The sequence below is a fragment of the Erythrolamprus reginae genome, chromosome 1 (genome assembly GCF_031021105.1).
Source record: "Erythrolamprus reginae isolate rEryReg1 chromosome 1, rEryReg1.hap1, whole genome shotgun sequence".
In the NCBI taxonomy this organism is placed as follows: domain Eukaryota; kingdom Metazoa; phylum Chordata; class Lepidosauria; order Squamata; family Dipsadidae; genus Erythrolamprus; species Erythrolamprus reginae.
The window spans coordinates 156,537,467-156,551,851 of NC_091950.1; the positions used below are offsets into that span (position 1 = coordinate 156,537,467).

The 14,385-nt window shown below is 44.0% G+C and overlaps 1 protein-coding gene across 1 annotated transcript in view; it reads left to right on the top strand.

Moving 5' to 3' along the window:
• The window catches only part of GLI2 (GLI family zinc finger 2), a 338,725-nt gene that overhangs the window by 219,628 nt on the left and 104,712 nt on the right, over positions 1–14,385 (top strand). The window contains exon 3 of the mRNA XM_070730027.1: positions 11,469–11,574. Coding sequence (XP_070586128.1) covers positions 11,469–11,574 — 106 coding nt within the window. The remainder of the gene's footprint in view (positions 1–11,468; positions 11,575–14,385) is intronic.

Sequence of the window (14,385 nt, forward strand, 5' to 3'; positions counted from 1 at the left end):
AGGTGTATCTTCTGAATGGTCTTCAAAAACATCCTAAAATAGAGAGAATAGAAATACAGTGATCCCTCGAGTATCGCAAGGGTTACGTTCCAAGACCCCTCGCGATACTCGATTTTTCGCAATATAGTGGTGCGGAAGTAAAAACACCATCTGCGCATGCGCGCCCTTTTTTCCATGGCCGCGCATGCGCAGATGGTGTTTTTACTTCCGCACCTGGCCCAGGGAAGGTTCCTTCCGCCGCCCAGCAGCGATCTTCGGCTCCTCGCTGCTGCCGCGCCCACCGCTTGTCCGCCGCTTGTCCGGCTGCCGTTTGTCCGGCCGCCGCTTGTCCGGCCGCCGCTTGTCCGGCTGCCGCTTGTCCGGCCGCCGCTTGTCCGGCCGCCGCTTGTCCGCCCGCCGCTTGTCCGCCGCTTGTCCGCCCGCCGCTTGTCCGCCGCTTGTCCGCCGCTTGTCCGCCCGCCACTTGTCCGCCCGCCGCTTGTCCGCCCGCCGCTTGTCCGCCCGCCGCTTGTCCGCCACTTGTCCACCCGCCGCTTGTCCGCCGCTTGTCCGGCCACCGCTTGTCCGGCCGCCACTTGTCCGCCGCTTGTCCGCCCGCCGCTTGTCCGCCCGCCGCTTGTCCGCCCGCCGCTTGTCCGCCCGCCGCCTGCCTGCCCGCCTGCCCGCCGCTCGGTGCATGAGAGAGGGAAAGTGAGAAAAAGAGGGAGAGCAAGAGGGGGAGAGATAGAGAAAGAGAGAGAAGGAAAGAAAGAAAGAGATGAGAAAGGAAGGAAGAGAGTGAGAGAGAGGAAGAAAGAGAGAGAGAGAAGAGTGGAGTATTTTTTAATTAATATTTTCTGAAAAATCGCGATATAGCGTTTCGCGAAGATCGAGATCGCGAAACTCGAGGGATCACTGTAGTCCAATTGTGAGATGGTTAGGGCAGGAGTGACCATCTGAAGACCCCGCCCCCAGTTAAGGAAAGCAAAGACCCACCTGCAATATGATAAAAAAAAACTTCTAAAGAAGAATTGACCATAAAATAATTGTAGTCTCAATCTTGTTTAAACTCTCTTTTCCTACCAGTTGAATATCTGATCCTACGTTATACTGAAAATAAAAATGAATACATTTGGAATATCTTGTTCCCTTGTGAGTTTATAATCTTAAAAATGTTAAGATCAGAAATACAGATTAAAAGGCTACAGTAAAACTTCAAGGCCCAGACTATGTTTATTGCCAAATCATTCCTATTGGAAAAAAGAGTGTATCTGGATTCCTCTTAGATTTGCAAATTCCAGACCTTGGGTTAAGCAGACGATTCTTGGATGGTAATGTTACAGTTCAACATATAAGAAAAGTCCTTGATACTCTAAGGATCACACCTGCTCATTTTACTCCTGGTGGCACTATTGATTCCTAACTGATAGAGTTAATATATTTTCTTCAGACTAGGATGAATCCTCAAATCCTGGCCTTTAGCTGTTTAGTGAACAGAAATGGGAAAGATCCCTTGAGTTCCCCCTGAAGTTATTACCAAGTTGCTGAGAAAAGAAGAAAAAGATTTTAAAAAATCAGAATGAGACAAATGAAATTCACCATCCCTGTAATGAAGAGTTTCATTGCAGGATTTCATTAAGAGGTTCATCAGACTCCTAGTTGTGTATATGATTGTCCTATCACAGCAATTTTTTTCACAACATGCCCAGTGTCAATACACAGTGGAATAACTGTTAAACCCACCAAAGAAAGGGGAAAAGACATTAATATAAATATATTATAAATTTACAGACACGTACTACGCACTCTGGTTTCTGTATGTATCACATGTTTTTTGCTGAATTTTTTTTTCTAATTAAGGGAGACTAGGATGGCACCATTTCGGCCTTGTTCTGGCCTCATCAGCTAGCCACACCCTTACTGGGATTTGATCTGACAGCTTCTGCCTTGTAAGGCAGAGAATTAACCTCTAGGCCAGCAGACCTGATCCCTTCAGCTCTTTACCAGGAAGGGGCTATATGTTTTTTATGTCGGATCACCCTGGTATAGTGAAGGAATGTCACAGCTCCTTTTTTGCCTCTAGGCCCAACCCAGGGCCATTTCAAGGCAGTTAATTTATTCATAGCCTGACAACTATATTCTGTATGTATCACATGTTTTTTGCTGATTTTTTTGTTTTGATAATTTTTTAAAATATGTAGACAGAAACTCAAAGGGCTTGTGTAGTGGGACTCTTTTAAATAAAAATACAGCCAAAATCTTCCCAAACCAAAAATGCAGCATGGCCCTATTTGATGTCAAATAAAAACAAAATCTCATTTACAGTCCAGTTTTACAAAAGCTAAAAGATTTTAATGCCAATATAGGAAAAATTTCTTCTTCTTACAAACTTTTCTACTTAAGAACCTGGTCACGGAACGGATTAAGTTCATAAGTAGAGGTAGCACTGTACTTCTATTCACTGTGTTGTGTGGAAAGTATTGAATGTATTTTATGAAACCTAAACTGCAGGAGATAGTAAAATTGGGGTGGGGGAGGCAGAATCTCTGAAACTTACACGGGAAGAAACCAGAATGTGCCAAGACCTTCATACCTGTACCCGTGAAAATCTATAAAAACCAATACACACACACACAGACAGAGGGGCGGCATACAAGTCCAATGTATATCTATATCTATCTATCTGTCTGCCTGTCTGTCTGTCTATAGAGAGAGGGGAGGAGTTTAAAGAAGAAGAAGTAATATACAGTGTTCCCTCAATTTTCGCGGGTTCGAACTTCGTGGAAAGTCTATACCACAGTTTTCCAAAAATATTAATTAAAAAATACTTTGCAGGTTTTTTCCCTATACCACGGTATTTCCCACCCAATGACGTCATATGTCATCGCCAAAGTTTTGGTTTGCCTTTAATAAATATTATTTTTAATAAACTTTAATAAATAAACATGGTGAGTAATAATCTGAATGGTTGCTAAGGGAATGGAAAATTGCAATTTAGGGGTTTAAAGTGTTAAGGGAAGGCTTATGATACCGTTTATAGCCAAAAATAGTGTATTTACTTCCGCATCTCTACTTCTCGGAAATTCGACTTTCGCGGGTGGTCTCGGAACGCATCCCCCGCAAAAAGCGAGGGAACACTGTACTGTAGTTTAGGAAATGTGACATGCATATAATGGAAGCAAAGATGGGTTGTAAGGAAGATTTGGGGTGGTCCAGTGAAGAATATTGGTGCAGATTAGTTTTAGATTATTTCTTATCTTTTTCCTTTTATAAATTCTTTATCACTGATCCTATGGAATTCATGTAATTTTCCTTGAGAGGCTTACAAGCACATATGCATCACTTCCCATCCTAGATGGCCAAGTGACCTAGATGCACTCATTTCATTAGATATATTTATGATGCTGTTTGAATAATCTGCTATTTTCAAATGAGTTGAATCAGACGCCACCCAAAAAACCCCCTCTCTCTTTCTTTTGAAAGGGAAACCCAACTTAATGCACTGTCAATAAAGACCTGAGGTGTATTATCAGAGGAGAGAATAGAGAAGGGGTCAGAGGACGTCTCAGACAAAGTGGGAGGGAGCTGGGTCAGAGCCGCATGACAGAGCATATCGCCTTGGTTTGCCTGTGGGATTCTCCTCAGATGAAGTCACGATTACCACACTGAATATTAACATGCTGGGAAAACCATCTGCAGAACCCTCATCTAACTAAGAATGAGAACACAGGGAGGAGAGGCAACTAATTTACAGTTGCTCTGACTTAACCTGTGATCAAAACTCCATTAGGGGCTTACATTTAATAACATTTAAAGTAAAATTACTTATTTGAAGTAGTTTACAAAATATGCCCAGTGAGTAATGCATGTACTTTACACCAACAAAGATAATAATGTGGTTGCTAATTATACTTTGTCTGGATACTGAAAGGCAGAGGTAACTCTGCAGCTGCCAGGTTGCAGGAAGTCGTCGGAACAAAAGCTTGGATACAAACATCTGTACACGAAGTCTTTTAATTCGCCAACTCCTGGCACTCACCAACAATCATTCATTGAATGAAGACTTTGTCAGCAACAATCACCCGGTGCTGCTGCCACCTATTTAAGCTGTAGCATGCACCCGACACTGTGACACTGCCCCTACCCAGCATCACTTGACTCAAACCACAATTGCACAGCTTCCCAGCATTTCACACAAGCGCCCAATGGCGCCCTCTAGCCAGCTGAGCTAGCTAACACCACTGGCATTTCCAGGCTTTGCAGACAGTTCATCAGCTGGCAAACGGTCGGGAGGTTCCCCCCCTGCCAGCAACACGAAGCTACCTCCACCGAATGGCAGCCTCAAAAGTTGGGGCTGACATGCTGCCCCTCTACCATGAGGACACATAAAAGAGAAAAGGTGGAGTGTAAGGACATTCTGTTACGTGGTTGGCTCTGGTTTTCCAGGATGTTTACGGTGAAATCAGATGATGATTCTATCAGCTCTCATGGGTATGGGACCCATGACGTGTCCGCCAGTGGGTATCTTTTCCAAAGCACTAAGTATTGAATATGACTTTGATATAATTGGAAGTCGATATCCTCCAATGACTGCACCAAATTGTCAGGCCCCATTTATCCAGCCACACCAAACTGAGAGCTATGGCTTTTGTTATACAGTGATACCTCGTCTTACAAACGCCTCGTCATACAAACTTTTCGAGATACAAACCCAGGGTTTAAGATTTTTTTGCCTCTTCTTACAAACTATTTTCACCTTACAAACCCACCGCCACCGCTGGGATGCCCCTCCTCTGGACTTCCATTGCCAGCAAAGCACCTGTTTTTGCGCTGCTGGGATCCTCCTTAGGCTCCCCTCCCTGGGAAACCCCACCTCCAGAATTCCGTGTTTGTTGCGATGCTGCAGGGGATCCCAGCAGGGGAATCCCAGCAGCGCAAAAACAGGCGCTTCGCTGGCAACCGAAGTCCAGAGGTGGGATTTCCCAGCGAGGGGAGCCTCCGTGAAATCGCAGCATCGCAAAACCACAGAGGTCCGGAGGTGGAGTTTCGAGGACTTCGGTGTTTTTGCAATGCTGCAATTTCACTGATGCTCCCTTCTCTGAGAAACCCCACCTCCGGACTTCTGCAGCATCGCAAAAACACAGAAGTCCGGAGGTGGGATTTCCCATGGAGGGGAGCCTCAGGGGAATCCTAGCAGCGCAAAAACGGATGCTTTGCCTGACACCTGATGAAGTGGACAAGGCCATTGGAGCTGTGAGTTCCGCCACCTGTTTACTGGATCCGTGTCCCTCCTGGTTGGTCTCGGCCAGCAGGGAGGTGACACGGAGCTGGGTCCAGGAGATTACCAACGCTTCCTTGGGGAGGGGAGTTTTTCCAACACTCTATAAAGAAGCGCTCGTGCGCCCCCTCCTCAAGAAGCCTTCCCTGGACCCAGCCGTACTTAATAACTATCATCCAGTCTCCAACCTTCCCTTTATGGGGAAGGTTGTTGAGAACGTGGTGGCACTCCAGCTCCAACGGTCCTTGGAAGAAGCCGATTATCTAGGTCCCCAGCAGTCGGGTTTCAGGCCTGGTTACAGCATGGAAACTGCTTTGGTCGCGTTGATGGATGATCTCTGGCGGGCCTGGGACAGGGGTTTATCCTCTGTCCTGGTGCTCCTTGACCTCTCAGCGGCTTTCGATACCATCGACCATGGTATCCTTCTGCACTGGCTGGAGGGTTTGGGGGTGGGAGGCACTGTTCTCCAGTGGTTCTCCTCCTACCTCTCTGGCCGGTCGCAATCGGTGTTAGTGGGGGGTCAGAGGTTGGCTCCAAGGTCTCTCCCTTGTGGGGTGCCTCAGGGGTCGGTCCTCTCCCCCCTGCTATTTAATATCTACATGAAACCGCTGGGTGAGATCATCCAAGGACATGGGGTGAGGTATCATCAATACGCTGATGATACCCAGCTTTACATCTCCACCCCATGTCCAGTCAACGAAGCAGTGGAAGTGATGTGCCGGTGCCTGGAGGCTGTTGGGGCCTGGATGGGTGTCAACAGACTCAAACTCAACCCGGATAAGACGGAGTGGCTGTGGGTTTTGCCTCCCAAGGACAATCCCATCTGTCCGTCCATTACCCTGGGGGGGGAATTATTGACCCCCTCGGAGAGAGTCCGCAACTTGGGCGTCCTCCTCGATCCACAGCTCACATTAGAGAACCATCTTTCAGCTGTGGCGAGGGGGGCGTTTGCCCAGGTTCGCCTGGTGCACCAGTTACGGCCCTATCTGGACCGGGACTGATTGCTCACAGTCACTCATGCCCTCATAACCTCGAGGTTCAACTACTGTAATGCTCTCTACATGGGGCTACCTTTGAAAAGTGTTCGGAAACTTCAGATCGTGCAGAATGCAGCTGCGAGAGCAGTCATGGGCTTACCTAGGTATGCCCATGTTTCACTATCACTCCGCAGCCTGCATTGGCTGCCGATCAATTTCCGGTCACAATTCAAAGTTTTGGTTATGACCTTTAAAGCCCTTCATGGCACTGGACCAGAATATCTCCGAGACCGCCTCCTGCCGCACGAATCCCAGCGACCGATTAGGTCCCACAGAGTGGGCCTTCTCCGGGTCCCGTCAACTAAACAATGTCGGTTGGCGGGCCCCCGGGGAAGAGCCTTCTCTGTGGCGGCACCAACTCCCCCCAGAGATTAGATCTGCCCCTACTCTTCCTGCCTTCCGTAAACTCCTTAAAACCCACCTTTGCCGTCAGGCATGGGGGAATTGAAACACCTCCCCCGGGCATGTTCAATTTATACATGGTATGCTTGTGTGTGTGTCTGTTAATATATGGGGTTCTTTTAAATCTTTAAATATTTTAACGTTATTTGGATTTTTTATGATTTGTTCTATCTTGTTGTGAGCCGCCCCGAGTCTTCGGAGAGGGGCGGCATACAAATCTAAATAATAAATAAATAAATAAATAAATAAAAGGGGTGAATTTTGGGCTTGCACGCATTAATTGCTTTTCCATTGACGAAACATTGTTTCGTCTTACAAACTTTTCACCTTAAGAACCTGGTCCTGGAACCAATTAAGTTTGTAAGACAAGGTATCACTGTACGTGGTATAACTATGATAGCTCTATTCTTGGTAGAGTCTGATTTCTAAGGAGAATCCTTCAGTTTTGTGTGCTGTCGGCCGCCTGCCAAACACAGAACTATCCATCTGCTTCAAGCATATAGATCAGCCACCCATTGACCGCCTCGCCCTCCAACACAGCTGCCACAGTCAAAACCATGGCCCAGGAGTTGGAGAATTAAAGAACTTCATGTACAGACATCTGTGTTTGACTTTTGTTCCGACGACTTCCTGGAACCTGACAGGTTGTCAGCAGCAATCACCTGGTGCGCTTGCCACCTATTTAAGCCGTAGCACACGCCACACCCCGTGACTCCACACCATCTTCATGTTGCTTGACTCAAACCATGATTGCACAGTTTCTCGGCACTTCGTGTATGTGTCCAATAACACCCGCTAGCCAGCTAGGTGTCACTAACACCACTCCAGGCTTTGGAGAAAGTCCGTCAGCTGACGAACATCAGGAGATTCCCCACTGCCCAAGAGCAATTCTAGCCTCCCTCTACTTGAATGGCAGCCCCAAAAAGTCTGGGCTGACAGCGGCTTAACAAAAAGAGAGAGAGAGAAAGAGGGAGAAAGAGAGGGAGAGAGAGAGAATATGAATACAAATACAAATAAATGCCAGGGTTTTTTTTTAAAGAAAAATATTCTCCTTCTTCATCATTCCACATTGTCTTTCTGTAAAACAAGTCTTCTGTGGAAATTTGTATTCCACTATTCCATGCTCTTCTCAAGAGCTTTATCCCACCACAAGGATTTACGAACTCTGGCTGATCAAATTATGGAGGTTAAAGCCAAAAACCCAGATTCTAGGTAATTTTAACAAAGGTAATAAGGAAAGAGCTTCCAAAATATTTTCAGCATGTCAATTATCCCACCAGGGGCAAGAATAGTGTTAGATTTATATACCACTTCACAGTGCTTTACAACTCTTTCTAAGCAGTTTACAGAATCAGCATATCGCCCCTAACAATCTGGGTCCTCATTTTACCCATCTCAAAAGGATGGAAGGCTGAGTCAACCTTGAGCCTGGTGAGATTTGAACTGGTGAACTACAGCCAGTAGAGGCAAGAATATCTTAGACCACTGCTACACAACACTAAAAGATGCTTATCGGTTCTGAACATGAGCAGCTGTGGGCCACTCTGATCATTGCATGATTCACCTTATACCTGCTTACAGACAAGGGTTTTAAAGCCACAAAACCAGCAATTAAATCAGTGAGGATTTGGACTGAAGAAGCAAAGTTAAAGCTACAGGCTTACTTTGAATGCACAGACATATTTTTAAAGTCACATTTGGCCAATAAAAATTATATCCTGTTCTGTTCTGATCTATGAACATTGATCATTCATGGCAAATATTATTGGAGAAACTTCTACTTTTTCTTAAAGAATGATATTGGCATTTCATTTACCTTCTGATACTTAAGCTTCATATTTGGACAGTGATAAGTTAAATAAGGGCAATTTAAATTGTTTTAGGTAGATAGGCCTGTTCAGTTGGACCAGGAGTATCAAACTCACAATGACAGAATCTCGTCATGTGACATTTTGCAACCATTGAATCAGCTTGGCTTGAAGCGGAGGACCCTAGGCTGCAGTCATTCACCACCATCTTCAGTGGTTGATTCCAAGGAGTGTTGACGGGGGGGGGGGGATTTTCATCCATAGTTTCTCACTTGGAGGATGCCCAGAGTTATTTATCAGTTTCAGGTTCAGTATCACCAATGTGAGGATGATACCCAACTGTACAATTTTAAGAGCTTGTCACCATCTCTAAATATAACTATCCGTCTTCCCTTTCATATTCACATCTCGTAAAAAAATAAAATCCATAAGCTTTATCAGTCATTCCTTGTCAGCAAAAGTCTAGTAAGAGAAATCTGATTAAAAAAACTATTTTCCTCTTAGCCCTGATAGAAGAAATTGACTTTATAAATCTTTCCTGAATTTTTAAGGGTCTTGCATTTTAATGTTTGCTTTTTTGTTTTTTATCTGATTGTTCAGCCTAGAGTCGCCTTTGGTGAAATGTGTAACTTTTTCAATTTGATTAGATTAATAAATTAATTTGATTAATAAAATGATTAAGCCCAGTTGTATAAATGAATATTATTTCAAAATATGTAAATTATATCTAATTGGGACATTACTCAGTGAGTAGTTGAATGTGCAGATATGCAGGGTGAAGCTTGACCTACTGAAATTCCCATTTATTGGACAACTCTCATCTGCACTTATGACTGTACTTTTGGGACCACTAATAAATATTATAATACTGTACAGTGATACCTTGTCTTGCGAACCCCTCATCATACAGACTTTTCGAGATACGAGCCCGCGATTTAAGATTTTTTTGCCTCTTTTTCAGAACTATTTTCATCTTACGAACCCGCCACCGCTGCTGGGGTGCTCCGCCTCCAGGCTTCTGTTGCCAGGCAAAGGCTCCCCTCGCTGGGAAACCCCCAACTCTGGACTTCCATTGCCAGAGAAGCGCCCGTTTTTGCACTGCTGGGATTCCCCTGCTGGGATTCCCTTGCAGCATCACAAAAACACGGAAGCCCGGAGGTGGGGTTTTCCATGGAGGGGAGCCTCAGGGGAATCCCAGCAGCCAAAATGGGTGCTTCAGCTGGCAAAAGGGGTGAATTTTGGGCTTGCACGCATTAATTGCTTTTCCATTGATTCCTATGGGAAACATTGTTTCATCTTACGAACTTTTCACCTTACGAACCTCGTCCCGGAACCAATTAAGTTCGTAAGACAAGGTATCACTGTAGTTATATATTTATGTATTAAATTACAATGTATCTTATCCTTTAACTATTGTATTTTACCCAACTTTTATTTTAAATTATTTGTATACTATTTTATTGGTGATATGTGTTTGAACCTTGTGCTTTAATATGGCCTATAGCCAAGATGGCAAACCTACAGCACGCATGTGCATGCTCAAAGTTGCACATGGAGCCATTTCGCCTGGCATGCATGACAATACCTGATCTTCTTCCGGGTTTCTGGCATGCATGTACGCACAATGATAAACTGACCTTCGTATGTGTGGCAATACTGGAAACTGGAAAGTTTTCCAGTGTGGGCATGCACGCCGGCTGGCTGATCATCACACACATTTGTGCAGCAGTAACCAGAAGACTAGATGTCTGGTGCACAAGTGCATGCCAGAAACCGGATATTGATTTCCCAGCACGCACATGGACCCACATGCCCCCTTTGCAGATCCTCTTCTGGGTTGCATGGCCAATGAACGTGCATGCAACAAGTGCCGAAAAGTTGCAGGGTTTTTGGTTTGTGTGCCAAAATGATGTTTGCACACTAGCACGCATGCCCACACCTTTGTCCTCCCCCCGTGCATGTGTACAACACCCCCCATGCATGCGCACTCCACATCTCTGCCCCCTGCCTATGCACACAGGCCTCACAATGGACTCTTGATTCCTGGGGACAGCGAAAAATGGCCTATTTTTAACCATTTACCTGCCTGTTCCAGTTACAGTTTCGGAGGCTCAGATTTGTAAGTGGAAAATGGTTCTTGAAAAAGGACAGAAATTAGCTGACCTGCATGCACATGCGCACTGGAGGTGACATAGTGCAGCACCTTGCGTGCCCTCCGAAATGGCTCTGCGTGCCATCATGGCTATAGGCTAATCAATAAAGCTATCATGCCGTATCATAAACCAAGAGTGTTTTCTGGCCACTTTCTTTGGATGCCCAACTATGAATGAAAACAATAAGGCCAATTCAGGTTGCCTTTTCAGAACTGGAGCTTCAGGTCCTCTCTAGCCAGTTTCCTCTGAAATACAGACTTCACATTTCACTGCTTGTTTTTCCATAGATAGGTAAATATTTCCAAGTTGCACACTATGTTTATGTGTGTATTTTTTTGAGTGTGTGTATGTGTGCCTGTGCGTGGTGCATTCATGCGCACAGTCACCTTTTAGGGAAAGGTGCTTCAGCAGCCATTCCTGGCAGTGGAATTGATGTGGCTTCTGCCAAGCTCTGTCAACTCTGATTTGTGTTAGGAGTCTAGCATTCCTTGGTGCTTCCTATCATCTCCCTGAGTTCAAAGAGCCCTTAGTTGCTTGTCTTTGTCAAAAACCCTGTAGGAGATCTTTTATGTCGAAGATGTAGGATTTCTCCCCATGACTTTGATTATTTATTCATTCCACTTCTCTGGTGTACTCTAGGGCTGCTATCACTAAGACCCCTTGTCTGCCTCGCACTTGCTCTAAAATGCATGGAGCTTTACTGCCTTTGAAACTATGGGTTTAAAAAAATAAAGTAAGATATGGTGAAGAAGCGTGCTCTTTTTTGTTGTTTTGAAGTTCTTTTTTTCTTTTTTTTCTCCCCCATCCACAGTTCCACAGCACATTTTTCCAGCCTTCCATTCTCCTTTGCCAATTGACATGCGTCACCAAGAAGGAAGATACCATTATGAACCTCATTCCCTTCATGCGATTCATGGGTAAGTCTTGCAAGTTCACTTTTATAGCCTAGCCTTTCTTGTGTTTTATGATGTAGAGAAGAAATACATCTGTTACGGCTTCCTTTCCCTTTAGAAAGGCTAAAAGGGTTTCTCAAAAGCCTTTGGCTGAACTTCTGGAGCATATGGGAGCTATATTGTAAGATAGCATCTCTGATAGGCAAATAAAGGGAAGGGTTGTGCTAGTGTAGCAAGTAAGGCATTTTTATTCAGTGACCAACTCATTGTATTTTTGACTTCACCAAAACCTGTTACTGTTTCCTCTCTATATATTTCCTAACATGAATGTCCCTGAGATTTGGAAATATTACAGCGTATAAATCAAAGTGATGTGCATTTTATATGTAAGCTGTCATTCCATTGTCAATAATTCCATGGCTGGTCATCTATGTGATTGTTAGAAGGGAGATCACATCATTGTGTCTAAGTGCATTGATTCATTTAATCCAACATTTCAAGGATATACAGTCCTCTTCAAAAAGGAAGTTTCTAGTCCTGTGAATATAGATAATATTGGCTGGGGCTAGGCTATTGCCACAGGTTTTTATCTGCTTGTTCTTTCTAGTAATTAACATAAATTGAATAAATTACATAAATAGTCAAATCGCTGCAAATTAAATCCATGTACTATAGTGAATTTAAGAGTACAGTGTTGATGACTGCATCAGTGCCATTCAATACAAAAACTGCAAAGCTTAAATCTGGACGCAAGAGATTATCCCATGGAATTTGTGGGATAATAATCCAAAACGTGGATTATTTGGTGTTGTTTTGACCATTAACCTGCTGCAGTTACATATTCCCACATTATACTTCTGGAAAAAATGAATTCTGTGGCTTGTAAGAATTGTGCACAAAGAATAAATTTCCCCTGAATGGTTTATACTGTGAATATAGAAGTATCGATCATTTCAATAATATTTGCATGCTTCATTTTGTATTGCCAAGGCAAATAGAGAGTGATGTGGAACTGCAATAAAGGCAGAGGCACTGGAAATATTTATCTTTCTGTCTTTGAGAATTTAGTCAATTTTGCTTTCAAGATTGCCCTTGAAACCGCACCGTCCACCCAACTTAACTACAGCAACCAACATTTGAGATTCTCAATTATCTGAGCATGGACCTAGCATCGTATTGTAGCTACTTTTTCCATGCGGCATAATACGTTTGCCATATAAATGAACTTGTTTGCTCTTTCTACTCCAGTCAACTCTGGATTTAGAACCCACCGTTCATCAATATTGCAAACCTTCTTCAGTGTCTCAGAGGCACACCAAACCTTTCCGACGAATTTGTATTTCTGAGTCTTTCTCACCAGCGAGTGATAAGAGAAGGATTTGCCGTAAAACAACAGAAGACTTTGGAGAGAGAGAGAGAGGAAAGTCTTTCTCTTGAGAGAGAGAGGCATCGAGGGGCTCCTTAGCTGCTTCCAAATCTTGTAGCAATTGGAGTGTGGGGGGAAGAACTCTCTTTTCATCACAGCATAATGAAGAGCTGGGCAGCTGAGGAGGCTTTCCTCCCCCTTTCTCTTCTGGAATGCTGTTTCCGGATATCCCCCCCCCTCACCACCTCTTTTTTTCCCCTTTTTTTTGAGAGGAGGAACTGCTGTGAGGATGAAGGCAGTCTGAAGTCCTGACAGCTGGGCAATTTCATGCAATGAAGAACTGCGGAGGTCTTTGAAAAGGGTACTAACTGCTTCATTGTTGCACAGAAATATCAGGCACAGTGCCTGGGACAGAATGTGCTTCTCTGGCTGTTCAGAGTATCCCTTGGTGGGTTTATCACAGCCGCCTAGCAAGCTTGTTGATTGCCGCAGCAAAACGTCCCATCATTCTGAGGGAGATCATTAATAAAACCGAAGCAGTATTATTGCGTGTGCGGCAGCAGAGAGAATGCTGTAAACTTTTTGTTTTGCAAAGGAAAAGAAGGTACCCAGTATTGGAGAATGTTTATTCCTTTACAAATAAAGCATCCGGCACTTTCTAATCTTGAGGCCTATTGAGGTGTGCTGTAATTTATTGTGCATCTAGATTAGAAAGTGCTAAATTCTTTATTTGTATAGAAATAAACCTTTTCCAATCTCAAAACCTCCATAGAGTTCATTCCAATTTACCTGAGAATAGGCTTGTCTCCGAATCCTTACAATGTCGTCTGGCGGGACCCAGGGGAAGAGCCTTCTCTGTGGTGACTCTGACCCTCTGGAATCAGCTCCCCCCAGAGATTAGGATTGCCCCCACCCTCCTTGCCTTTCGTAAACTCCTTAAAACCCACCTCTGTCGTCAGGCATGGGGGAATTGAAACATCTCCCCCTTGCCCACGTTGTTTTGGTGTATGATTGATTGTGTGCTTGTTTTTTATATATATTGGGGTGGCTTTTATGAATTTTTTAACCTAAAACTGTAATTAGATTGGTAAATATTAGATTTGTCACTATGTACTGTTTTTGCCATTGTTGTGAGCCGCCCCGAGTCTGTGGAGAGGGGCGGCATATAAATCCAATAAATCTAATCTAATCTTATTCTCTGAAAATTATTCTGAATATAAACAGAATGGAGCCATCCAAAATATGCAGGTGAATTCTGCCAATTCCACAAAAACGAATAAAAAGCAAACCCCTTGTTTTTAAATTTCTAGGGCGGGGGGAAATATCATTAAGCAAAGAATTACAAATTGGAAATTAGTAAGAAGCATCACAAATATGTGCAACAGTGGCAGTTTTCTGTCATTTTAAAAGTTTTATAAATCTGTTTGCTGATTTAACTTTTGATTGGGAACTGCCCAGAGTTGGTCATA